This window comes from Pseudonaja textilis, chromosome 1, assembly GCF_049901715.1.
Source record: "Pseudonaja textilis isolate UNSWEBS1 chromosome 1, rPseTex1.2, whole genome shotgun sequence".
In the NCBI taxonomy this organism is placed as follows: domain Eukaryota; kingdom Metazoa; phylum Chordata; class Lepidosauria; order Squamata; family Elapidae; genus Pseudonaja; species Pseudonaja textilis.
In genome coordinates, this window is record NC_141990.1 from 145,013,435 (window position 1) to 145,041,100 (window position 27,666).

Below are 27,666 nucleotides of genomic sequence, written 5' to 3' on the forward strand. Positions count from 1 at the left end.
TGTTTTGTTACTCACATCATTACACCTCAAATGTGTTTCATTCATTCCATCAGCAACTGGGATGAGTAATTTAATCCCATATTTTTTCGCTGACACACTTACATCTGGGACAATTTCACATCCTGAACAACAAAACAGAAGAGAATTTATATGTAAACTTACATTTCATCTTCATTTAAGAACAATACATGAGAAAGACCGGAAGAAGAAACCGCATATTAAAAAAAGGAATAAGGACAATTTAAAAAAGGTAAATGATTAATTATTACTTATCACTAAGACAGAGGTCCTCAACCCCCAGTCTGGTAGCAATCTGCACCCTACTGGGAACCGGGCCACGCAAGGAGGTGAACACATGAAGCTCCATTTGCACATGTGAAAACTATCCCCTCCCTGCCACACCCTGCCACCACTGTTGCTCCGTGACGTGGCAAGATTGGGGACCTCTGCAGTTAAGAGGATAGATGTAAACTTGCAGACCAAAATAATTTTATTCTGGGGTGCACTCAGCCTTAGCTTAGTTTAGTTTCAAGGGAGACCGTGATGTTATGGATCATCATCTGATCAGTAATATATCTTCATGTGATGGGTTTAAAATGATAAGAGCTCTGGTGTGGTGAGGACCTTTTTCCAGACAAACATAAGTGCCATTGAAGCGTGTCATAAGCAGATGATCAATATGGAATTTGCAATACACACAGAGCATTTGCACCAGTGGGATTTCATCGCTTCCCACTGGTCACATAATTTGGGAACTCAAGGCATTGAAAGCCTGGCACCATTTCTATGAAGCTATATAATACAGTTTCTGTATTACAGAAATGTAATCACAGAGGTATGTGGATTTCATGTGTTCCTCATCTTCACTCATGGCTGTGGTATCCACACTTTGGCACATATTATGTGGGCAACAATGTCATAATGATTAGTATCCTTTGGACATCTGTCAGTAAATGAGACCAAAACACTCCCAACTATACAAAAATAGGTTTTGGTAAATACTACATAAAGACAGATTAAACTGTGTCTATGCATGTGCACAGACATGCATGTCCGTGTGCACTCAGACATATAAACAAAGAACAAATACGCTTATTGTGCTAGGAGATCTCTGTAGATGCAACTGCACTTCATAAGATGCTGTATGAAAATATCAGCTTCTACCTCTTAGGTTAAGCTTCTCGATAGGTTCTCCGTGTTCAGCTTCTTTGTTTTTAAAGTAACTTATGGATGTGTCTTTGAAGACGAACCAATATTGCTTGAAGGCCTTCAGCACCAGCTTTTTGGATCTGCAAATGAAGAATTGCTTCGTCAAGCCTCTGTTCTAATGAGAAGATTGGTCAACCTTTTAGGCCAAGTTTTATTTTCCATACATTATGAAAGTACATCTGCCTGCCTCATTCAGAAGTATCTGTTTTCTCTATTTTAGCTGCTTTATCAGAGAGGGGCAAGTCACAGTAGAAACTACAGTGACACCCCCTCCAACCCCAAAAGACAAAACATGCAAACTCTGGCCTCGGAGTTTACTTCTCAGTGCAGGTAAAAGTATAGAAATAGTGAGATTTGTACAGGTAGTCCTCAACCACAATTGAGCCCAAAATTGTTGTTGCTAAGTGAAACATTTAAGTGAATTTTGCCCCATTTTACGATCTTTCTTGCCATAGTTGAACATGGTTGTTAAGTGAATCTGGCTTCCCCATTGACTTTGTTTGTCAGAAGGTCACAAAAGCAGATCATAGGATCCCAGCACACACTGCAACGGTCATAAATGTGAGTCAGTTCCCAAGCGTCTGGATTTTGATCACATGACCGTGGAGATACTACCACTGTCGTAAGTGGGAAAAGCGGTTGTAAGTCACTTTTTTTCAGTGCCGTTGTAACTTCAAACGATTACTAAGAGATCTGTTGTAAGTTGAGGACTACCTATATTGTAATATCGTAATGCACGTTTTATCAACTGCCCCCTCTTCTATTTCCACAAAACACTGAACTGCAAAACATCTTGATTATTCATTTTACGTCTTCACGTACAAACTCTGCTTTCCTGAAAGATTTCAAGTAAGTCATTCATTTCTTTATGAAAACACAAATTCGATCGTTTTTCATGCAGTAGTATTTAAATGGATTTAATCATTGAGTTTTATTGTGAAGATATTATTTTAATTTTGTGAACCACCCTGGGAGTGGTTCTTATATGAAAGATGGCTTATAGACATATTAAGTCAATTTCCAATTTAACTGAAGTGATCTTGATACAATCATATTGACTTTTGAGATTTGGGACATTGATTGTTTTCAAAATTCAATGTAATGAAACACAAGGAAATATGCTAAAGTAAACCCCATTGTTCAATATATGGGTTTGCTCCTTTTCCTTACCTAAATAGTTTGAGGTTATCAGCAAGCTTTGGAATGTCTGTGATATCCTCCTATGGAGAACCAAGAATTATGCTAGTAACAAGGCACAGCTAGATACTTTCAATTGCATGTCAATGATTGGCTCGTATTATGGTTGCATATTTGGCGCATTTTACGGTTGCTGACTTGCTATTTGTTTTTCCCACACTTTAAACCCAATTCAGCGAATACGTTGCAGATAAATTTAAAAATTTATCTCCGAAACAAACCCACAAATCTAAATTTGGGAGATAAGAAATAGCCATCTTCCCCTGAAATGATATAATATTGAAATTTTTTTTTGTATCTCTTAAAATCTCAGGTGAAACCAGAAATTAGGCACAAACTACCCTGTACTAAAAATACCTGAAAAGCAGACCCATCTTATCCTGGGCACCCTATTTTTGAATTATTACCACCTAGCAATTGGTACAGGATAATAAAAATAAGGACAAATGGGCTAAAAAAAAGCTTCTATCCCAGGGCAGTAACTATATTGAATTCTACTGTATAGTGCAATATTAATACAATATCGGGTTTTCAATTCAATTGTATAGAATGTGAAGGATGTGTGTTTGTGTTTTATTTTTATAGTTATAATGTACACTGAAGATGGCATTTAATTTTGTTGTATGAGGTGTAATGACAGTAAAGTAAATTAACTAACTAATTAGAGAGGAGTGATAATGCCATGATAAAGTTCCTTCTCCTCTTGGGTTAAAGAGGTATTGTACAGGTACTCCTTGACTTATCACAACTGAGCTCAAAAATTTCTCTTGTTAAGTGAGACCTTTGTTAAGTGAGTTTTGCCCCATTCTTCCTTGCCACAGTTGTTAAGTGAATCACCGCAGTTGATAAGTTAGTAACCTGGTTGTTAAGTGAATCTGGCTTCCTCATTGACTTTGCTTGTGAGAATGTCGCAAAAGGAGATCACATGACCTTGGGACACAGCAACGGTCATAAGTATGAACCAGTTGCTAAGCAGCTGTGTAACTGACAGACTGGATTTTATCATAAATTCTATCTGTTATTGATTATTTTATTCTAGAATTTTTAATTGTATACTTGCTGAGTGTTTTATCCATTCTGGACTCTGGTCTATAGACTGTAATAAATTGAATACAGTTGTCAAGCATCTGAATTGTGATCACAGGACCATGGAGATGCTGCAATGGTCATAACTGTGAAAAACGGTCATAAGTCACATTTTTCAGTGTCGTAGTAACTTTGAACGGTCACTGAACGAACTGTTATAAGTTGAGGACCACCTGTACAGATATTCAGATATTGTTGAACTCTAATTCTCTTTAGCTCAAGCAGGCATTGATAGTGAATGTTGCAATTCATCAACTGTGCATCCTGGCCTACAGTCATTGGATTCAATTTTTTTTATTACTGGTTCTGTGGATATGGCTTGTTGGGCATGGCTTGTTGGGTGTGGCAGGGGAAGGATACTGTAAAATCCCCATTCCCTCCCCATTCCTGGGGGAAGGTTACTGTAAAATCTCCATTCCCTCCCCACCCCACTAACCTGCTTTCCAGCTCCGTTCTCCTGTGCAGGGCAACCAAAGAAGACCCAGCTGATCAGCTGGACTCGGGAGGCAGAAAATAGATGGGGACGGGGCCAGTCAGAGGTGGTATTTGCTGGTTCTCCAAACTACTCAAAATTCATGCTACTGGTTCTCCAGAACTGGTCAAAACTGGCTGAATACCACCTCTGCCTACCAGGTATGGTGGGAAATATGCTCATTGATAAAATCCCAACCTAATTTCCTACATCCAGAATATTACCTTGACTCCGTGCCCAAAGGAAGGGAATGACATACCAATAGGTTCTCTGATCTTCCTCCTTCTAGTGTTATTTCTAGATTGGAAAGTGCTGCTTCCACTTCGTCGGTTTCACTCTCAACTGGGAAGTCTTTGGATCCTGAGGATAAAGTCAGCTTGCTGATATGGTACTGCAGTCAAGGGAAAACATACCCGGATGGCATCTGGTAAGCTTGTTGATTTCATTTTAGCCTTTCCCTTTGATTAGTATATTCTGACTCATCACATGTATGAAAAGGCAATGGAAGCAATCGTGTTTTTATTAATTTGATCCTTTTTTAAAATATAGTATTATGTATTTACAGCAGTTCAGTAATAGACTGTCAATCCTAATTTTACTCCAGGCGGCTGAATGATGCATTTATCAAAATCAAATAATTCCTGGCTGATTATACTCTCGAAAAGGCTAAAAGTTATTCATACAAAAGGTTAAAACACACTAAATTAAGAAAGCAATAGCACTTAGACTTATATACCGCTTCATAGTGCTTTACAACCCTCTCTGAGTGGTTTACAGAGTCAGCGTATTGCCCCTAACAATCTGAGTCCTCCTTTTGTGGACCTTGGAAGGATGGAAGGCTGAGTCAATCTTGAGCCAGTGAAAATCAAACTGTTGGCAGTCGGCAGAATTAGCCTGCAGTTCTGCATTCTAACCATTGCACCATCACAGCTCTGATGTTTTAACCCAGGCTGCATATTCTATCCAGCAAAACATGTGGTAGCTGCTAAGAGAAGCAGAGAAAATCATCCTTATGTAAGCAGGTCTTTGGCTTCCCCAGCCAGATATGTCAATGTGATTTTCTGTTCAAAAATCAGATGAGGGACATATACCGGAAACCATTTTAATATACTAATGAAAAATGAACCATGTTGACATTTGTTGATGCAAGGGAAAGCAATTGATAATTTAAATTAGATTATTATGTTTAAAAATTTGGAAGAATGGATTGTGGAAATAACTTTATTAAATGGGCTATATACTATCACAAGCAGCACAAATTATAGCCAATGGTGAATTGACTCAAACCTGTGAGATCCAAAATGAACAAGACATTGTTGTTCATTTTCACCACTTGTGTTAGTGATATAAGACAGAATGAGAGAATAATCGGGGTGAGGGTGGGAAAAAAAGGATATAAATTAAGGGTATTTGCAGACTATTTGGTTTAATCCCTTGGGAGGATTATTAATGGATTATTAATAGAGATATATTAATGGAAAAACTGAAGGAATTTTCTAGATGGAAAAATTGCAATTATTATTGATGGAATTTCGATGATAAAAGTGAATCTTCTCGAACGAGGCAGTTATTTCATACTCGTTTTGAAAAATGATGCACCTTTTACACAAGGATAAAAAGATTTATTTAGATTTGTATGGCAAGGCAAGAAATCAAATGTTAAATTTAATTTTTTTCAGGATGCAAAAGACAGAGAAGAGCTAGGAGTTTAAATTGTATTTTGCAGTTTGTTGTTTGGTTTGGATGAAAGAATGGGTTCTTCTAAGAAATAAAAGAATGTTAGAATTGGAACAGTATAGCCAGTGGTTTAGTTGGCAAGGGTTTTTAAAGTTAACATATGGATGTTAACAATCATTATATGAGAAGTGCCAATTTGAGAGTATGAAATAAATAGAAGCCCAGGATATGCTGAAAGATACCTTTTTTGTCCTCAGCACAGGAAGCATTTTATAGATGAGAAACAGCAGATAGAACAAAATGATTAATATATCAAGATTTATTAACATAAGAGGATGGAAAAATTAAGATGAAGTCAAGAGAACAATCATCCTTCAGTAGGTTTAAAAACCATAAAAACTATAATTTTAATGGTTTTTATATGCACAATTAAAAAACAGGTTTGATATGGATAAAAAGACAATAGAACTGAAAAATACAGAATAGGGACTTCAGATCCAGGGATTTTTTTTCTGAAAGAAGAAATGAAATAATATTCTATGGGTTTGAAAATTAAGAAAGACATGGATTAAGTTAAGGTCTGAAGGAACTTGTATGAAATCTAAGAGGAAGGAAGAGCAATACGTTTGTAATTATCTGTTGAAAATGTCAGAAGTCATATTTCTTAACTTTAGGTTTTTTTTCTCTTTTCATTTTTTTGTACTTTCTTATTTTCTTCTTTTGATTTGTATTTATGAAAAAAGACTTAATAAATATAAATTAAAAAAGGGTGAGTCAAAGGGAACAAAGGAGCAGGGAAGTAATATTTCAAATAGTAAACATCATTCTGCTCCATAAATACGTGAGTTACAGCAATTCATCCAAATACTGTAATTCCTTCCCTGTAGAAGTTTGCTTGCATACTCAATGAAAATGAAGTTTGTGCAGGTTCCCTAGAGGGAATAATCCCATAAACTCTTTCCGAGTATAAAATCCCACTCAATTACATGTGGCTGTTGTCCAATTAGACATGCAGAGAATTGCAGTCATTTAATTACTGTTTGGGCTTATATTTGAAGAACTAATTTCTGAACTGATCTGAAAACAACTAAACCTGGTTAAGAAATGTGCACAAGGGCCTCCTGTCCTTTTGTTTATCATCCAATCTGAGGAAGGACTCTTATCAAACTCAAAACTCAACATTTAACACTTTGGGGGATGAATGATATTTTCTCATTGTTTGGAAATGGGAGTGCATCATGATCAATCTATGTTTCGTATTTGGGAGGTAACACAATTCAATATTTGCTCTACAACATTTGAAGAATTAGCCGCCTCATCAAATATCCTCTGTTAATCATTGACATATGTGTAAACAGAATTTGAAATAGCAAACTAGTTTATCGCTTTTGAAGAAAGCAGGGGGAAAGATTTCACTTGGAACAATCAATCCAAGTCCTCCTCCTTGGGTGCTCATGTTCTGGCAGGTGACTGCTGCAAACACAAAAAACTGGTTTTGTAACAAGATCAAGTACATGCCTGCAATGCAGCAAAAATGAAGGTTTCTTCTTCTGTGCAGTCTATTTCTTCTAGCAGAATAGCCCAGCGGGCTTGCTCATATAGCTGATGGATCCGTACTGCATCATACTGCCAAGAGAAGCAATAGCAGGTTGTATTAGAAATAAGCAGACTTTGCCGTAAGTCCAACAGTTGAACAGCCTAACTACCTCCAGATATACTGTCCTTTGAAACATTTTGTCCTCCGTTTCAGCAAAGAAGGACAACATTGGAAGACCTGAAGGATGAGGTTGGGAACAGATTATCCTGGAGAAAATTTGGATGGCTGCCAACTTGATGATGACCATCAGTCATGATGATCAAGAGGGGAGAGCTTTTGTTAGCCAGAGAGCTAGGCCACATTTTGCACTGTGTGTCAACAGCTGCACTATAAAAATGAGTGGCGCTAGAATCAGATTTTGGGGGAAGGTTTAATGGCTTTATAAGAGAAATAGACATGTAGTATTTTAGATAGCTGTAAGAGGAATGATACTGATATGTTCAAGGGTGGAACTGGAACAATGCTACCCATATTAATGCCAAGAAAAATTAATAAAGAAGTGGTAATATTGAAAAATAAGAAAGCTACCGGTATAGATTGAGTATTGAAGAAGTGTTAAAATCTACATATAGTTTCCTCAGGGAGCAGCTATGTAACTTGCTTAATGTCTGAAGAAAGTACCAATGACAGATGATTAGAAGAATGCCATTATTATATAAATAAAAAAGGAACAAAAATTAAGATAAAAACTAAAAGGGGATTCGCTGTAATTTTATGCTAGCAAAGTATTTTGACCAGAGTTTTTGCTGCTCAGCAGGTCATTTAAGCAAAACACATGCTAAGATATAGGCATAAATTTGGGAATGTTTTGCATAGATGTGGAATTGAAGGTTGGCCGTTAAATTTGATAAGAGTGTGATGGAAGTAAAATACATATAATAGTAAATGCTCTCAAGAAGATTGTCTAATATTGAGCAAGGAATTAAACAAAGATATATGATGACCTCTGTTTTGTGTAATGTATTTTTATGGCTAATATATAAAAGGAATATTTGTAGTGATGTTAGAGACATTTTGCTTGGGACATGAATACAGTGAGCTGTTGGGAGAAATGAATCCTTATATAAAAAAGTGAAAATGGCTGTAAGAATGTGCTTCTGCCCACTTAAATGGAATATGGAATTGAGTGATGGGTCTGTCCAGAGAAATACATAAGTTGAATACAGTAGAAATGGAGTATTTATCTAATAATACAAGAAGTGATAGAATGAGGACTGAATGGGGGATGAGCAAATGTAGACTGAAAACAACACTGAATAGCCAGTACAGTATGAAAATAATAAGTTCAGGTGGTTTAGTTAAATAGAGACAATGAATAAGCTCAAAGGAAGTATATAGAAGAAGAATGAGCTGGCTGAGAGGAAGAGAAAGACAACGTTGTTTGATAAGATTACATAACAAAAGGCAATTTTTGAAGCGATAAGTGCACAAGGATAAAAGAAGGATAATTTGCAAGACAGGAAGATATGGAGAAGCCTAGTGAAATGTGATGGTGCACAACTAGAGTACTACTATTTCTTACTATTTATCTGCACTCTGCATAATATTGCTTACTCTAAAAGGGAATAGAGAGATGCATGTACAGAGTGTTTCAAAAGCAATATGTTTTATTAATTTTCTTTTTCAGAGAAAATGTCATTGCGCTCAGCAATGTTTTTAAAAGTCATGGCTAAAATGAGTAAGAAGGTATTGAAAAAAATGTCAACCAATTCAAACATTTAATGTTTATAGAGTAAATAGTCCATGGGGCCTGATTTTTGGTATGCCCTGTGCATGCATCTGCATAACTCTACTACTGTTGAAATATTGTTGTTTAGTAGCCTAGTAGTAAAATTGGATCTCACTGTACAAGATTAATCAACCTACTGAAATAGAACTGTAGACTTTGCATTGGATTATTAGAGGAGACGAAAATCATTTTAATGTTAAATGTTAATGTTTAATGTTAAGTCTATTACAGATAAGAAGATTGAATTAAGGAATATTAAGGAAAATAGAAATATTAAGAAATAGTAGAAATATTAAGGAAAATTCTGGACCAGTTCTACCATAATGTTACAAAATAAAATTTTAATAGAGGATAATATATCAGTTGCTCCCCTTCCTGGATTGGAAGGTCCTGCAGACAGTCATTCATGCTCTTTGCACCTCATGGCTTGACTGCTGCAATGTACCCTATTGAAGACTGCCGTTGAAGACACTCAGAAGCTTTGACTTGGTATGCCCACGTGACACCCTGATTTGCAATTAGCACTGATTTCCAGTATGCTTCAGGGTGTTGATTATGATTTATATAGTCCCATATGGCACAGGGTCCAAATATTTGAGGACTGCCTATCACCCATGTTATCTACCTAGGCAGTCAGGGTTGACAGAATAGGTATGCTCTGGGTACCTTTGATTACACAGTGGCATTTTTCGTGACCCAACAAGGGTATCTTCTGTATCAGGGCACCTGCCCTTTTAAACACTCCTACTTTGATAATGTCCTGGAAGGCTTTAAAAACTTGCTATTCTCCTAGGTCTTAGGGTAGGGTTGAGATTGTTGTATGTATTGGGCATATGTTTTGTGACTAGATATTTTATCTGTTCATTGGTTTCTACTCTATTTCTATTTCTTTTAATATTGTGAGCCACCTCAACTCAGCTTGGAGTTGCTCAATCCCGAAATCAAATGGATAAGTCAAATGAAAGAGAATATTCCACAAAAACTATCATGTTATTTTACTTACGTTAAAAGAAAACTGATATAGTATTACTGTACTCTGATCTATAAGCTGTGGTTTAACAACATTCAGTTGTGAATACAAAATGAAATCCTTAAATTTGTTTTTTAATTGTCATGTCAGGAATCTTAAAGAGCTTCTTACTTTTGCGTTCAGATCAAAGAAATCATAGTATTTAAAACGGAGTAGAAGTTCATCGTCCTCCTGGATATCTTGTTCCATGAGTGATCGAGATGAATCTAACCATCTGAAAGGAAAAGAACACCAAGCACTGACAATAAGTTCCACAGAAAGAAAAATGCCAAGTTGTAAAAAAGCACAAGATATCGGAAATATATGGGCGGAGGTGGGGGAGTGAGAGATATAGAGTTTAGTAAGTACAGTCATAGTAAGAAAACTTGAAATATATTTCTACACACTGTAATGCCTATTAGTATTATTGCATATTACTAGATGTTGCCTCTGACAGTGTTAGCCTCAATAAACTCCCTTTTTATGACCCTTTAATCCCTTAAATGTCAGCCTCAATGATGCAGGACAACATTTAGCAAAAGTAGAGGTAGCTGCATAGTTTTTCAATTTTAGCAAATGAACATATTTAGAAATTATGAATTCTATGTATATAAGAGGAAAATATGTGTGCTTTGGAAAAAATGTGTTTGGGAAGAGAGAAATACAGTTATGAACAATCAAAAGTGTGAAGAGGAATTTGAGCCTTCCTTTAATTCCTAACAGAATATGTCAAGGTGTCACTTTTCATTCGTCCCAAATCTTATCCTAATATCCTAATTAATCCTTTGTGTATGGATACACAGCACACACACACACACACACAGAGCCAGCCCTGCCCTTGGCTTGTCAAAATGATCCAATGCTAATATTCAAAGAGAAAGGTTCCTCACCCGGCGTTCAGTTTGGCTTTGTCGACCAACGTTCGAGGCTGATACATTTTGGCAAGTGTCTCTGGTGCACAGTTAGGATGGCTAAAAGCGAGGGTGCTCCAGCTCTGTTGTGCCAATGGGCTGTCACTGAACCATGCAACGGTGGAAGGGACGGGTGAACCAGTAATGGGATCGTAAGTCGGGGTCATGGTCTTGCTATATAAGCCAGGACTGGCTGGAATATTGAGAACAGAAAATAAAACTATCAGTTTCTAACATTGCTGAATGTGAAAGGAGATGATTTTCTAATATAAGCAACCTGTCAACTCGTAAAATATTTCTCTGGTCTTTTTAGAGTTGCCAACAGAAAGGGAGGGGGGAGCAGTGCAGCAGCTTGCAAAACCGAAACTGCATTCCATAAATGTTTTCATAGATAATTTCTAGGCGACTAAAGTTTTTGCTGTGCAAAATTCTAAACTGGAGAGCATGATTGATGACTCTTGGCTAGGGATGTGTCCCACTGGAGAATATGAATTATGATACACCCAGGGGGTGGGGGGAAAACCAGGGTCAAGGGTGACAATGAATTATGTGTCTTAGAGTTGGCTACACCTAGGTAGTGCTGGCATGCTAACTCTTAATAAATCCTTTTAAAGTTTTGGAAGTTTGGCTTGAGACTCATGATTTAAAATGGGATAACTGCTGGAATCCTGACACTACCTATATTTCTCTGGAAAAAAAAAACTCTTCAGGACGCTATTTAATAGTTTTGCAGGCAGCTTTCAATAAATAGCTAAATCCCAGCAATCTTACATCTGCAAGGATAATTGTGCTTGTTCAAAAAAAAAATTAGTTAAATGTACTTTTAGTTTTCTAACTTCAGATGCACTTAGATTTGGAATACTATGCCATTGTTATAATCAAAAGTATCTCTTTCTTTAATATCCTGGTTCCTGGCATAACTGGTTTTTTTTCCTTATATGTAAGTATCACTAACCATAATTGTTCTATAGATGGTACTGTGCCAGACCTGAATTGCATGGCGCTCAGGTTCTTTCAAGTCTTTCTCTAGAAAAAAGGAAGAATGCTTCCAAGTGGGCGCAGAAAGAGAGAATAATGATTAAATCTTTCACAATGCAGAGCCGGGGTATCCAACCTCGTCAACTTTAAGACTTCTGGATTTCAACTCCCAGAATTCCCCAGCCAGTCATGTCAGCCAGTTGAAGTCCACAAGTCTTAAAGTTGTCATGGTTGGACACCCCTAATGCAGAATAATTCATGGAGCATTTAAGTATACATACCAACGAGCTCCGTCCAAATACTAGATTGCCATTAAATGGAAGCAAAGACTTCCTGCCAGCTAGTGACCCTCTGGATTTTTGCAGGTCACATGAGGGGTGCCTGCTGGCAATGTAGAAAGAAAATTAACATTTGCAGCAGGAGTTGGTGTGGTTTTAACTGGTATTTCCCTTGAACACCAAGTCTTTTTCAAAAGCTGTAACCGATGAAAAATTGTTTCACTTTCCTAAGGTACACAAGGCATTCTTGCATGCCGTTGTCAGAACTTAATTCTTATTCCTAAAAATGTGTAATTGAACTGAATTCTTCTTCTTTCCTGATGGCAGCATTTTCAGTTCAGAGTTCCCCAATAATCCCTGTCATTCTGAGTCCTCATAGCCAATGTTAAAAAACAGCTTATATAGAGTAACAAGCTCAAAGGTTTCTCTAACTGATTAATTACATGGCCTTTTGTTCTTACTTTTTGAAGTTCAACGTATAAAGAAGGCAGCCAATAAATAAGTAGAGCTGATAAAATCAGTATTGCCTATTGCACTGTTACCTGGCAATCCCAAACTCACTGGAGAATTGTGCAGGTTTAAAATATCTTCTACGACTGGTTCTTTGTCTTTGTCCTTCTCTTTGTCTTTTCTCTTTTTCTTTTTTATCTCACTGGTTGGCTTCAGCAGAGACAGTTCTTCTGACCGTCTAATACCTGCAAACACAGTTGAAAATATCAATGGGCTGGAAAGACCAGTGGGTTCTATCATCCAAGAGAGTCCATTGATTTGACACATCATTTTCTTTTGCCCTCCAGAATAGGTTAAAGGGGCCAAAAAGATGACCCGTACCAGGGTTATTGGTCTCTCTGAGAAAAGGAGTTTCTCCTGCTTTGAAAGAGGTGATGATTCTAATTCTATCCTGTAGGATTAGCTCATGCTGGGTTCCTTTGATTAAACAATGTCATCTCTTAGGAACCCAGAAGGGTGCCTTCTCTATAACAGGGCCTGCCCTCTGAGCAAGATTCTCCCTGAGATCTGGTTGCTCCCCTCTCTGCTGTTGTTTTAAATTAAAAATGAATATTTTAAATGTTTCGTTGACTGAGTTTCATGTTTAATGAAAAAAATAACAAAAACAACAATAAATTCCCATATCAACTATCAGTGCCAGTCAATGATATTTGTGATACATTTTTAAATGTTCAGTTGACTGAGTTTCATGTTTAATGAATAAAAGAGATAAATTCCAAATCATCATTTGGAACACAACATGCCATATATCACGGTGGCCGAAAATCGAAGCATACAATTTATTGATATCGCTATACCAGGAGACCTCAGAGTCGAAGAAAAAGAACTGGGAAAAAATCATGAAATATTGCGACCTGGCCATCAAAACGACGTAGTTATGGATGAAACATGTAATAGTGATACCCATTGTTATTGGGGCACTTGGTACCATGTCCAAGAATTTTACAAAATACATCAAGAAATTGCAGCTTCCTGCAATAACACTTTTGTGGAACTGCAAAAGTCTGCACTACTTGGAACAGCATACATTTAAGAAGATACTTGGTTGATACCTAGGATGCTGTCAGCAACCCGTATCAACCATCAGCACCAGTCAATGGTATTTGTGATACATTTTTAAATGTTCAGTTGACTGAGTTCCATGTTTAATGAATAAAAGATAATAATAATAATAACAACAACAACAACATTGGCATTGACAAAATCACCACCCATCAATTGCAAAAGTTACGATTTACTTGGAAACATTTACATCCTGCAATAATATTTTTAATATTATTAAATAACAATATCTGCCTCTCCCAGGTCTTTGAGGAGGACTTGCTAGATGAGCAAAAATTGCCAAATCAGTCTAAACATGTGGCTGGTTGACCAACCACAATAATAATTTTGCAAAGCAGAACTAAGCAAACATCCTTTGCCACCATAAGAATTTCGGTACTTTTGAAATCAGCAAGAGGGTTAATTTTTAATAAATGGAACAGAGAAGAATATTGCCGTCCCATTAAAATATTTTCTTTCAAAACAATTGGCTAGGACAAGAAGCAGAGAAACAGGATTATGGAGTAGGCAAATAAAACATAAGTGGTGACTGGAAGTGCATCTGCTTTCGCTTTAACTTTATTCTGTGAAAACATTTAAACACCACTTTTCACCCAGAAAGGAGACAATGTATAAAAGAAGACAGCTTCTTTCCTATGCTCTATCAATGTAAGAAGACTTTAGAGCAAGAGGGGGAAAAAAGAGTAGGGAGGATAAATCAAGACAACCAGGAACCAATTATTAATATTAAACCACTTATATAATGATACATTACAATGGAAGCAGGCTGCTTTAATTCAAATACCAGGTTTGACAAGAATCAAACAAATAGTCAAACAAAGAGGTGCCCTTCCTTGAAGGAGTTCTAATGAAGTTAGAAATTGGTAGTCTTAGACTCCCAGAAACCTGTCCTTCTTTCACTCTTTAACTGAGGAAAAGCATATTCTATGCCCATCAAACAGAGTTGTTCTCAGCTGCTTCTACTTTCAAGGCATTTGCTTCCAAGAGCTTCCAAGAGGAAAATGGTTCCACCTAGTCTAGCCTAACTGATAAAAGCAGCAGAAGGGACATATGAGATGATCTAGTCTTAATCTCCACCACGCGTACTCTCTTACGTTAGTGACATAAAACTGACATGAAATTCTTATTTAGATAAGATAGATCAAGGGTCTTGGCAAGTTTAAGACTGGTGGACTTCAGCTTCCAGAATTCCTGAGCTAACATGGCTGGAGGAAGAATTCTGGGAGTTGAAGTCCACCAGTCTTAAAGCTGTCAAGTTTGAAGACTCCTGAGATAGATAGAAGCACTAGCTGACCTTGGATGATTTCAATAAACTAAGAGGAATTGGGCACACTTGGATGGAAAACTGGAGAAACAGCAGGCTGTTTTACAAAGAATATCATAAAAAAGTCAGGGATCAATCACTTAAGCACGATTATATATAAAAAAAGTCCCCATAAAGGTCAAATTTGCACTCAACTCAAAAGGTATTTTACTTTTACAATACTTCAGTAAATAGCCACTAATTAAACATACTTTGCTAACAGTTACAGGGTAATCTACATGTAAATAGTAGATAAAACAGACGCTTGCTTCTACAACCTTCACTTAAACCCTCTTGCATGCTAAGATTGACAGAAGTAGTATTATATAGTTCAGAGATTGACTTTCTCAAGATCCAAGGACGAAGGCCAATATATCTGGAATGTGTACCAAGTTGGTGAGAGCTACTTTAGGGTAAAAATGGCCATGATATGAAGTTCTAGTTCATCATATTTCTTTTCCACTGTAATATGAGCTCAGATGCCTCCAGACTTTAAATAGCGAAGCAGACTTTCCTGGACTTTAGAGAGGTTTTAAATGGGAAGGCAATTACAGCTGCTTTTTTTCATGTTAACTGTGCCATTTATGCTATAAGAAAGAGTTTAATGGTTATCATCTGACTTTATAGGTAGTAAGCGACTAAGAGATCTCTTGAGAGCAATGCTGGCAAGGTAAATTTCATTGTAAAAACCCATTACACAGATCCCTTTTGCTGTATCTTCTCACTCCAGCCAGTCAGACATCTACTCAGTTATCCATTTGTCTCTATGGTGTGGTCTTCTCTAGGCTGGGAACTTCCAGATCTGTTGCCCCATAATTCCTATTCTTTCTGTCTAGAAAAAAAAAAGGCAATTCTATTCTGCTAAATCTCTAGCAAACAATGTCCTCAGGTTATGAACAAGCCAGAAGTATTCATTCAATCATGTCACCTACGGTATACTTGTGAAAACTCAGCAATATGCCATACTTCTAGCTAACTCCCAAAGAAGCATTATCAAAATCATTTCTCCCTTTCTATACAGATTGCAAACTTTATCTACCTCTCCCACGTTTTCCTCTAAAATAGTGATAGCTGAATGACTCTTAGCAGGCCATTTCCTGTTATTTATAATGTTATTTATAACGTCATTCCCTGCAGTGTTATCTGCAATTATAGCTTCATGTGTAAAGAAAAAACATGAGAGAGAATGCTTGATTTTCTCAGACTTAGCAAATGAATCTGTGGCTACTACGTGTACTATGGGAGACTTCTAGTGCATTTATTTTCTATAATATTTTATTCTGTCACTACACTCATACGCCCTCATGTACTCATCTACAAACACCTACAACGCTTTCCTTGCAGGCTGGTACAAGTCTTATTTGTGGTGAGGAATTTTTTAGAGATAAATTCCTGGTTGAGCAATACCTGAGGCTTTAATCATTGTAATTGTGGTGTGTTTATAGACATGTGCTAGGAATTCATATTGCGAATTGCACAGCTGTTAACATGGCTTGAGGTGATACATTCCATCTACAGAAAATGTAGCATACATCATTGGAGAGGTGAACAATAACAAACGGAAGTTATGCTTGTGTACAACTTCGTAGCTTTAAAACAGCGATACTCAACAAACTATTGAGTTCAAGGACCTCTGAACCTGGAAATCAGTATGAAAGAAGTGCGATAAGTCCACTGCAGTTATTTTAAAACTTTCCCGCTCTTTATCATAGAGCTGTAAATAAGATACTGTAACTACATAGCTTAAAAGGCATTAAGAGTTGTTAACCTAATCCTGCATAGCTTTTTCTCCAGTAATATCACACTACTAACTTGACATACAAAACATTTGCTAGACCAATACTTGAATACAGCTCATCAGTCTGGAACCTGCATTACGTATCTGATATTAATGCAATTGAGAAAGTCCAGAAATATTTCACAAGAAGAGTTCTCCACTCCTCTACTCGTTGTAGAATACCTTATGCCACCAGACTTGAAATTCTAGACCTTCAGTCCGATCTAAGTATAATACATAAAATTATATATTGCAATGTCGTACCTGTCAATGAATACTTCAGCTTCAACCATAACAATACAAGAGCACACAACAGATACAAACTCAAGGTAAACAGCATCAAACTTGATTGCAGGAAATACGACTTCAGCAACAGAGTGGTCAATGTCTGGAATACTCTATCTGACTCTGTTTTTTTCCCCAAATCCCAAAAACTTTAACCTTAGACTATCTACTATTGACCTCACCCCTTTCCTAAGAGGTCTGTAGGGGGTGTGCATAAGCGTACCAATGTGCCTACCGTCCCTGTCCTATTGTTTCTTTTTATTTTTCTTCTACCTTTCCATTTCATGTGTTCATAACTATGTTTATACTCATACCTGTTAGCTTATAATCGCTTGACAAAATAAATAAAAAAACAGATCTATGCATAGAACTATAACTTATTTTTTATCTTACACATGGTTTATTTATCAAGATGAACCAACAGAATTCATGACTTTAAAAAAATTCATCTAATATCAAATACACAAGGAAGGTTGTAGAATCTCTTTTGCTGGAAATGTTTGATGCATGCTGCAATTGTAGATTTTATTTATTTATTACATTTGTATGCTGTCCTTCTCACCAAGGGGTGACCCTAGGCAGCTTACAACTGAGTAAAAACAAGATGAAATATTAAAATATCAAAACAATAAATTTGAGTACAAAAATTATTAAAGATGGGAAGGAAGAGAGCAAGATTACACAGTGTGGAAATGGAGCCTTATCAGTCCAGGATTCCTTGCTTGGCAAGGTTTAGACTAGATCAGAGTTCTCAAGGGTCAGTATTGGTCCTTAAAGGTCCATTGTTGTTGTTGCTGCTATTATTATTATGTAAAGAGTATTTATTATTATTTCTTAATATAGGTGAATAATCTGAAACTTCATATCCCTAACTAGATGATCTATAACAGGGATGTCAAACTCATGTCGTCACGGCGGCGTCATGTGACGTATCAAGACTTTTCCCCCCTTCACTAAACTGGGCATGGGCGTGGCCACCACATGACGCATCTGGCTCATGCGCCTTGGGTTTGATACCTTTGATCTATAAAGTACTTTCTGTCTCTTTCATTCTAAGTTTGGATGACAAATTGCACTTGAGAGCAGAAACACAACAAATGCTGTTGTTACATTACAGGAACCAAAGGCTACAGAGAGACTATCTGATGTCCCATTAGAAATCAGCAACCTTACCTTGCTCAATTATCCATCTTCAGGAGTTTTGAACACATTTTAAGGTTTCTACTGGACATGGTCAGGGAGTTGTGGCTGTTTTGGTGCTTTCCCATTGAACAGTACTATGTGATTTTAGGGACTCTGAAGCATGCAGAATAAGGCCTTGGGCAATCTAGATGTCTAGATGGATGTTTTCCTGATCAAAGGCCTTGTATTACTTCCCCTCCTGAATGATGATTCCTCTAAATGATAAGATTCTCATATATAGCAGGAATGTCTCTTTGTACTGCAAGTCCTATCCTGCCCTCCCCTTTATTCTGAGATATGTGTAGACACATCTTGTTCTGCTTTTTAAAAACATGTAATTGATGTTCTTCTTGAGTGAGTGAAAACAATAAGCAGTAATGGGCAGCTATGCAGAAATACCTCAGAATAAAGTGAGTAATTTGCTTTGGGTAAAATAAGCTCCACGTACTTTTTTCACTGGTCATTACATTCATTGGTATGAACAAACTTTATTGGGCATTGGTCTTATTCAGCCAATATTCCATTTTTTATATATATTTGAGAGAATGCAGAATTCAATGGTATTTCTCTCAAATCTGCTGAACTGAAACCTTTAAAAAAACCATAATAAAACAATTACAATAAGTCCCCAAGCTGTCAATGGACCTGAAGGGCTGAACTAAAATTAAAAATCAAACTACTACCTTCCACAGCCTACATTGTGTTCTCATTTTCCCATTACTTTCAATGGATTTTAGAATTACAAATCAAAATATTTAAACTTTAGGATCTTGAACTGGTAATGCACAGCAATTCTGCTTTCCTCAACATGGTTAACTTTCAGCTGTGAAGATCTGGTTATGTTGTCTTAGAATTCCAGGAGAGAATTCCATGGATAAAAGGCTTAAAAGAAGCAGAGAGGATGTGTCCATAAGCTCATGGTGTGGAAATGCCCTAGCCACCAACTATAATTTGCATGGCAAGGTACTTGCAGTGAAATTCTAAAAATTAAAGAGCCCTCTTCTCTTCTGCATCTGGATGCTAATGTTGAAGCAAAATTCAGTCACAGCTTGTTTGGCTTCTACAGCTAGAAGCAGACGAGAACCTTGATTTTCACATCAGGCAGCAGTAAGTTATATCCTGGACCTGCTATAAAACCATAGTAATGGAAAAAGAAATGCTCTGCTCCAAGTAAGTGACTTACTGTTATATGAAAAAGTGTTCAATAGATTACAATTATTGAACAAAATCTATTCTCTCATAAACTAGAAGGCAGATGTTCCAAAGAGAGAGAAGCGTTATGTCTCTACATCTCATCAGAGCCGCTGTTCTGTAGGCTGCATCTGATTGATAAGCTTGGAATGGATGAACGTGATGGATAGTGTTAGACATCACTCTGAATATGAAGAAATTAATTTTGGATTAACTTAAATAATTTTTTGGGGGGTGTCTTCAAGTCAGTGTTGACTCCCAGCAATCACCTGGACAAGTTTCTGCAGTTTTCTTGGCAAGGTTTTTTCAGAAATGGTTTGCCATTGCCTCCTTCCTAGAATTGAGAGAGAGGGACTGCCCAAGGTCATCCAGCTAGCTTGGTGTCCAAGGTGGGACTAGAATTTACAGTCTCCCAGTCTCTAGCCTAGTGCCTGAACCATTACAACAAACTGGCTCTCATACTTAGGGAAATATTAGGGAATATTTAGAAACTGACTATCCTTATTACTAATATCCTAATTAGTTCATTGAAAAATTAACTTGTATTAAATGGACAGCGTTCATAAAATCATCCTGTTATGCATGTTACTGTTGGAAACAGTGCTCCATGAGAGTTCAGACATAAAGTGGAAGATTCCCAAGACAGACATGTGGACATCACTTACAACATCTGCCGGAAGCACATCAGGGCAGAATAAGTGAATGCAACTTACCAAGGCTCTTGCAGATGTCCCCAACAACCCTGAATATCACAGAAGAGAAGCTAACATTCAGTCTCACAATCTTCATGCTTGGTAAACGAAGGCGCAGATTTTTGTGCTGAGGGGTAAACAGGAGAATGGCATCTGCTTGTACTCCATATTTGTCTAGTGTCCAATGAGTTTTTAGAAGCCAGTATTTCTTTTGCTCCCACCAAAGGGCATAGTCTGACCAATCTTGGGATATTCCTAAAAACAAAAAACAAAAGAAAGCAGGAATTTTGAAAATGTTACAACAAAGGTTACCACCAAGCTGAGGCCCTGGTTATACCTAAACATATCCCATTAGAACCATTTGTAAGCTATCTAGCCTTAAAAAAAGTCAGTGAAAGCAATAGGCTGATAGACAGAACTCGTTTTCTGTATTTAGTGTTTCCTGGGGGCCAGTCACTTTCTTTCAGCTCAACTTACCTCACAGGTGGTTATTGGGAAAAGTGGGTGAAGAACATACTTATACCTACCTTGAAGTTCTAAACCAAACGTAGTAAATACTAGAGCTATTTCTATAATTTACTGATTTCATCTGATGGATTAAGATGATTTCGAGGTACCTCTTGTGCTTAACTAGTACAATGATGATGGGTATAGCATTAGCACTTAAGACTTATATACCACTTTATGGTGCTTTTAACAGCCCTCCCTAAATGGTTTACAGAGTCAGTATATTGCCCCCAACTATCTGGGTTCTCATTTTACCCAACTCAGAAGGATGGAAGGCTGAGTCAACCTTGAGCCTGGTGGGATCTGAAATGCCAAATTGTAGGCAGCTGGCTGCAGAAGTAGCTTACACTACTGCACTCTAACTATTGTGCCACAGAGGCTCCTAATATAGTTCAAAGACTGGAAGATTGCGGATTGGGGACAGAGCATCCTTGAGAAAATATGGTTGTTAAGATTCAATACTGACTTGATGACACATAATCATCCTGGGCTTAACATTTGCCATTTCTTTCTTGTGTTTTACTATTTTAGAACATATTCCAAATAAATAGAAACAATATAAAATATGCAAACAATCATTTATAATTCCTGCTTTCATTCTACCTACTGGTGGGCATTAATTCAATGCCTGCTATATATAAATACTAAACTCTGACTTAATACGTGATACTGGTCTTCTAAATCAGTCCCTGCTCATTATGACCTCCCCAACACTCCAACATATGCTGCTTGGATTGTTGTTCCCACCAGATGTTTCTGGTATGGTGGCAGACATAACAGCATGAAACAAGGATGCAGCAAATGGGCAGCTGTGTAAGGGATGGGTCATGCAGAAACCTGCAGAGCTTTCAGTTTTTCTTAGAAGGCTTCCTCGCTAGAAGCTCAGTGTCAGCAGCTCATGCTTTTCCCTTCCCCTCTAAGGGAGGTGAGTGGTGCAAAAATGTAAAAAATAAATAAATAATGGATGGATGGAAAAGCAGAATTTTTGTTATCTGTTATCAGGGACATGAGCTCACACACCCAAAAATATCTATATTATTTGGGAGGCTCCAATTTCACTTGTACATACCCTGTTTCTCTAACAATACGGCCTCCCCCAATAGGAAGTCCCAGCATGTTTTATAGGCATGAAATGAAATTAAGCCCCTCCCCCCAATTAAGGCCTATATTAAAACATGCAAAATGGGGGGAATGGTGGGGGGGCTTGCTGTTAGGAAGTACTTTTGTTGCACACCCAGATATGGTGCTGCCTGAATTGACCCCGATACGAAGTGCCCCACCAACGCCGAGGTCAACATCCAAGCTGTTGCCACCCGCCCGAAGATGGAAGGGGGGGAATTAAGTCAGCCCCGAAAAGACGGCCTAGCCATTTTTTCGGGGCTCAAAAAAAAAAAAGACCCAGCCTTATTATATGAGAAACACGGTATTATGTAGAATGAGCTGCTCATATACACACACACAAAAAAGGCAGAAAAATTCCGGCAACCTGAAGCAACCTCAAAATGAATAAAGTGTATGAAACTTTATTCATTTTGGGGTTGCTTCAGGTTGCCGGAAGTCCTTTAAAAATGCCACACTCACCAATTTGTTCTACAAGTCTGAGCATCAACCCTCCGACATGAAGCTCCCCTGATACTTGAAGGGAAACCTCTTTTTGTTCTCCATTGTGGTGATCAACTGTGATTTTCAGCTCCCAGGAATTGGAACCATATTCATTTAAAGAAATCATAGCCCTGTTGAGAATTCCAACGTTAAAAATATTAAAAAGAAGGGAAATATGATATGTTTCTATATTCTATCATTGTTCTCTAAGAGCAGGATGAAAAATATTAAGGCGGCTTCATTGTTATTATTATCTGCTCCTCACCCATTATCTTTTTTTCTCTTTTAGCTTTGTGCTTTTTTATAGTTTTAACATTTAATAATAATAATAAAGTATCGGGACTTACAAATTGAAGTTGAGCGACTGTGGAAGAAGAAATTGTGTGTTATCCCAATTGTAATTGGAGCCTTTGGAGCAATACCTAAAGGGCTGCCTCACTATTTGGAAATTCTGAATTTATCAGACTTGAATACCCTGATTCTACAAAAAACCACCTGACTTGGAACAGCTTATATCCTCCGACACTACCTGAACAGTTCCTACGTCCTTGGTTAGGACTCGAGCTGTTGAGCTACCAACCAGCCCCAAAGGCTGTGAATCTCACTAAAGGTTAAATAATAATAATAATAACAACAACAACAAACAACAACAATAACAATAATAATTTGATTATGATGATGATGTTTTCTATATATTGTTTAGCTTTGTTGTACCTTCCCAGAGTCACTGTGTTATTAAGTGAGAGGCATTTATATAAATTTGATACATGAAAGAATAAAATTTGAGTCTAGCTAAAGACCCTATCTGGCAGGAAAAACAACAGACTCCTCTGATCACTTTTGATGTGATGAATCAGCTCCTGAAAATCTAATCTGATCTCCTAACAGGCCAGTTCTAGTATGTTTGCTCCCTGGGGTGGACATGACATGTGCACAAACATGTATAGGCACATTGTGGAGACACATCACCCAAGGTTGGTGATGTTATTTTGGCACTCGAGGCAGAAGATTCCTCAAGCATTCCTCCCACTGTCTGGCAGTAAAACATGCAACTGCCTATTAAGTAACTAACAATTTGCGGGCTGTTCAGACATCCCTTAACCACTCCTAAGAGTTGTTTTACTCTGCTTGACTGCAGGGGCTAAATTTCATAGGAGGATCATTGTTAAGGAATATTTTTTCAGCTTGATAATGGCTTCAGCTTACGCTTTTTTTTTTCTTGAATGGTGAACAGCAGCCTTTTCACCATGTTGGGATACAAAAGAAATGTGTTGTGTCTTTTAAGGACTGAGAATAATATCTTTGCACTTGTGGTATTGTACAAAGTTCCAAACCAGCTAGTTTGGAAACCACAAAAGCAATCGCTCATAAATTTGCTGTATTTCTTTTTAACATCTAAGTGATGTGTTGCATCCCCAATCAATCATTTAGAAGTACTTCTGTACATCATAGTCAATATACAGGTAATCCTCAATTTACAACCATTCATTTAGTGACTGTTTGAAATGACAAAGGCACTGAAAAATGACATGACTAGTTTTCACACTTATGACTGTTGCAGCATGTGATCAAAATTCAGGTACTTGGCAACTGGCATTTATTTATGACAGTGGCCCTGTCCTGGTCTCATGTGATCACTATTTGTAACCTTCCCAGCCAGTTTCCTTCAAGCAAAGACAATGGGAGAAGCCAGATTCGCTCAATGACTGAATGATTCATTTAATAACCGCAGTGACTGGCTTAACAACTGTGGCAAAAAAGGTCATAAAATGGGACAAAACTCATTTAACAAATGCCTTGCTTAGTAACAGCTAGTTTGGGATCAATTGTGGTTGTAAGTTGAGGACTAGCTATTTGTATTTTATTTTTCATTAGTTAAACTTCAGCTGACGCATTAGATCCCAACAGGATACCACCTTCTTCTTTGTTATATATAATTCTTCCAGCATCTTTTTCTAAAAATGCACATTCACAATCATGGCTTTTTTTTTTTGGATTTTATTATACCAACCTGATTAACAAAATTTAGATAGATTTAACAGAATTAATGGTATAGAATGTCAACCTTAATTATCATCATTTAAACAAAGAACTACCATGCCAGAAGCTGTAGTGTTTTTTTTTTATATCCTTGAAGAGCAACTTTACTTTAAGATTGTAGGGACCCAATTTTATATTATTGCAAGAGCTTTTCTATGGTTCTGTGAAGCCACGACATTCAAATATTTAAATTAGTAAAATCTTCCACAATGTCCTACTTAGGAAGATTCTAATAATTTCCTGTTTTATTTAGTTTGCCCCTCCCAGAATTATGAGGGAAAAACGCAAGCTGTGATCCTCATTATTCATTTTCGAAGTGAACCTCTATCAGTGTGTTTCTCAACTTTAGCAGCTGTGGTGTGTGTTCAAGTCCCAGAATTTCCCTGCTAGCAATGTGGGAGTTGAAGTCCACACATTTCAAGCTAGGAAGGTAGAAAACTCTGTTCTAGATACTGCTGGTCCATCACCCTTTCAAAACTACCAGCGACCAGAATAATGGCAATTAAGAGTTCAACACTCTGAGAAATGCCCTCGGTTATTTAGATCAGAATAGAGCTGGAAGGGACCTTGGAGGTCTTCTAGTCTAGCCCCTTCTCAAGCAGGAGATACTATATCATTTCAGACAAGCGACTGTCCAGTCTCTTCTTAACTGAACCTATGTCCAACACAACGGAAAAGGATGTGAAAAGGTTATTCTGAATTTCCTGCAGTGTGGTGAGGAAAAAAAAAGAGGAAGTAACTGGGCCCAATGTTCCCAGGACAGACCCTATTTCAAAGTGCTTTTGTATCTTTTCGTCTGAGCTTTTAAACATCCCTCCCGCTTCTTACTCCAAGGTTACTTTTTTTGGAGGGGGATTACAAATATATTTGCTGCATGGACACCAGAGCATTCTGGCTTTAAACACAGAAACCGAAGCCTTTCTATCGAGGTTCGAGAAAGGCAGATGAGCATTTTTAAGGACCCTAAAGAGTTGCGGCTCATTTCAACACATTCCAATATTTTCTTAATGATTTCCTCCTGCAATGGTATTTTCTCATTTGTCCAGTTTTTGGAAAGTACAATCCTAGCCGCTGTTAATACATTTACAACCAGATTGACTTTTGAAATCAGAGAACAAGATGATAAACAATTTTATAAAATTTTGGGATCTATTCTATCAATGGTTAGACAATAAAACATGGTAATGAGATATGTAGATTCTTAGAAAATAATAAATATATAAAGATGTATTTTTTTCTTATTATATCTACAAAATGATTGTAGGATAGATTTGAGATGATAATATGAACTGTCAAAAAACAAATTAAGTAAAATATGGATTATTTCATAAAACATGAATGAATAAAAGTATAGTCAAATGATTAATAATGATATTAATGTATTTGGTATTTGATTGACATTATGAGAATATATACACTGTAATTGTAATTGAAAACTACGAAGTGGAAGCACAAAACAATTTGTAAACCAACCGACACACTGTATGTATATATATGGAAGATGGCTTGATATTTTTATGTTTTGTCTATGTTTGTCTTAAAAACCAATAAAAAATTAAAAAAAAAGAGTTGCGGTTCCTGGCTGGCTCTGCTCTCATGATGTATCTCAATTCCCTTTTGCGGCCCAAGTTCGGACGCCACGATTTCTCCCGCTTCCTGCAAGTACAGTGACCCAAGGGGAGGCTGGCTAGCCGAGGGACCCGCCTTTGTCCCATTGCTACACTCCGCGCCTTGTCCGAGGGACGCCAGGTCCCGTTGCCACCTGATTCAGAAGGGACCGAGGCGGCTCGTCTTCTCGGTCCCGGTGCCTGCATTTGGGATTATATCCTCTCTGGACATTTTAATCGCCGCCGTCCTTTCGAACCAGGTTAGGTTAGGAAGGGTGTTACTAATGTGTCTTAATCATAATCTCCGGTTAAGCGATTTATTTTCTTTGCATTAGATCAGGGCTTTCCAACCTTGGCCACTTTTAAGCCTGACGGACTTCAACTCCCAGAATTCCCCAGCCAGCTGGCTGGGGAATTCTGGGAATTGAAGTCCGTCAGGCTTAAAAGTGGCCAAGGTTGGAAAGCCCTGCATTAGATGACTTTTTTTTGTTTTTAACTTGCACGCCCTGCTGAGTCTCGATTAACTAACAGATTTGCCCGGACATTTTGCTTTTTAAAAGAATAATCACAGCCTATAAACCAAACGCTCTGAGTGTCGTGAGAGAAAGTTTTCAAAAACAAAGCAACGCACAACATTAACGCCGGGCAAACGTTGCGCCTTGCGAGGAATTTACCACACCCGAGTTAAAAGAGCGTCGTATGAACGCAGGCCAATAAAGCTAGTGCGCCAACCACACCACCACCCGGCCACGCATTCACAAAGCGCATGCGTCATGAGATCCCATTGGCACGCTCAAGGTCGTAATTCCACGCCGGACGGGGGAAAAACAAAAAAAACCAACAACGACTTTTCCTGAGATTCCGGAGAAGCCGATAGTTAATCGCGGCTCAGATTTCCTACCTGCTCAAAGTGGCGGCAAATGCTCAGTCCGAACCCGCGCGCGCCGCTCCCGCCGCAGCTCCTGGACGGCCGACTAGAGCCTCGCGCAGGTTCGAGCAGTGCCGTCGGAGGAGGCGGCTTACCTCAGCCGCTCTCCCCGGCCCCACCTTCCAAAGCGGCGGGGCCGGGAAGAGCAGCAGGTGTCCCAGTTAATAGTTGCTGCCTCTCCCTCCTCCTCCTCCTTCTTCTCCTCCGGCTATGTGGGAGACGACCCCCCCCCCCCCGCTTCCCCGCGAGCAGAGTGGGTGGGGGTGGGCCATTTGAGCTTGCCTACGATCAGATGGCTTATTTAGTCTGGCACCAGGAAGCCGGGCAAGTAGTACAAGGCAGTCCTCGATTTACAACAGTTGCTTTAGTGACCAGTCAAAGTTCTAACCACACTGAAAAAAGTGACCGAGGATCGGTTTTTCGCAATGACGACTTCCCCTCCCAGGGTCATGTGATCAAAATTCAGAGGCTTTGGCAACTGGTTCATATTTATGACCAGTTGCTGTGTCCCAAGGTCATGTAATCCTCTTTTGGGACCTTCTCACAAGCAAAGTCAATGGGGGAAGCCAGATTCATTTAACAACCGGGTTACTAGCTTATGAATTGCGGTGATTCACTTAACAACGGTGGCAAGAAAAGTCGTAAAATGGGGCACAGCTCCCTTAACAAGGGTCTTCACTTAACCACATACATTTTGGGCTCAGTTGGGGTTGTAAATTGAAGACTACCTGTACACGAGAGCTGTAGCTCAGGCACCTGTTTAACCTTCTGTGGCAAGAAGAGCTGCAGCCTTCGAAGATTTCAGGCCTGTAATCGGAATATTTTAAATGCAGGTAG

At 38.1% G+C, this 27,666-nt stretch overlaps 1 protein-coding gene across 1 annotated transcript in view; it reads right to left on the minus strand.

Annotated features, from left to right (window-relative positions):
• The window catches only part of FERMT1 (FERM domain containing kindlin 1), a 43,292-nt gene extending 16,227 nt beyond the window's left edge, over positions 1–27,065 (minus strand). Inside the window, exons 1-11 of the mRNA XM_026710346.2 lie at positions 26,803–27,065; positions 22,234–22,385; positions 20,167–20,400; positions 12,686–12,838; positions 10,867–11,080; positions 10,109–10,211; positions 7,160–7,267; positions 4,224–4,355; positions 2,380–2,429; positions 1,165–1,289; positions 16–122 (exon numbers count right to left, since the gene is read on the minus strand). Coding sequence (XP_026566131.1) covers positions 16–122; positions 1,165–1,289; positions 2,380–2,429; positions 4,224–4,355; positions 7,160–7,267; positions 10,109–10,211; positions 10,867–11,080; positions 12,686–12,838; positions 20,167–20,400; positions 22,234–22,381 — 1,374 coding nt within the window. The 5' untranslated portion in view covers positions 22,382–22,385; positions 26,803–27,065. The remainder of the gene's footprint in view (positions 1–15; positions 123–1,164; positions 1,290–2,379; positions 2,430–4,223; positions 4,356–7,159; positions 7,268–10,108; positions 10,212–10,866; positions 11,081–12,685; positions 12,839–20,166; positions 20,401–22,233; positions 22,386–26,802) is intronic.
• Positions 27,066–27,666: the final 601 nt, after the last annotated feature.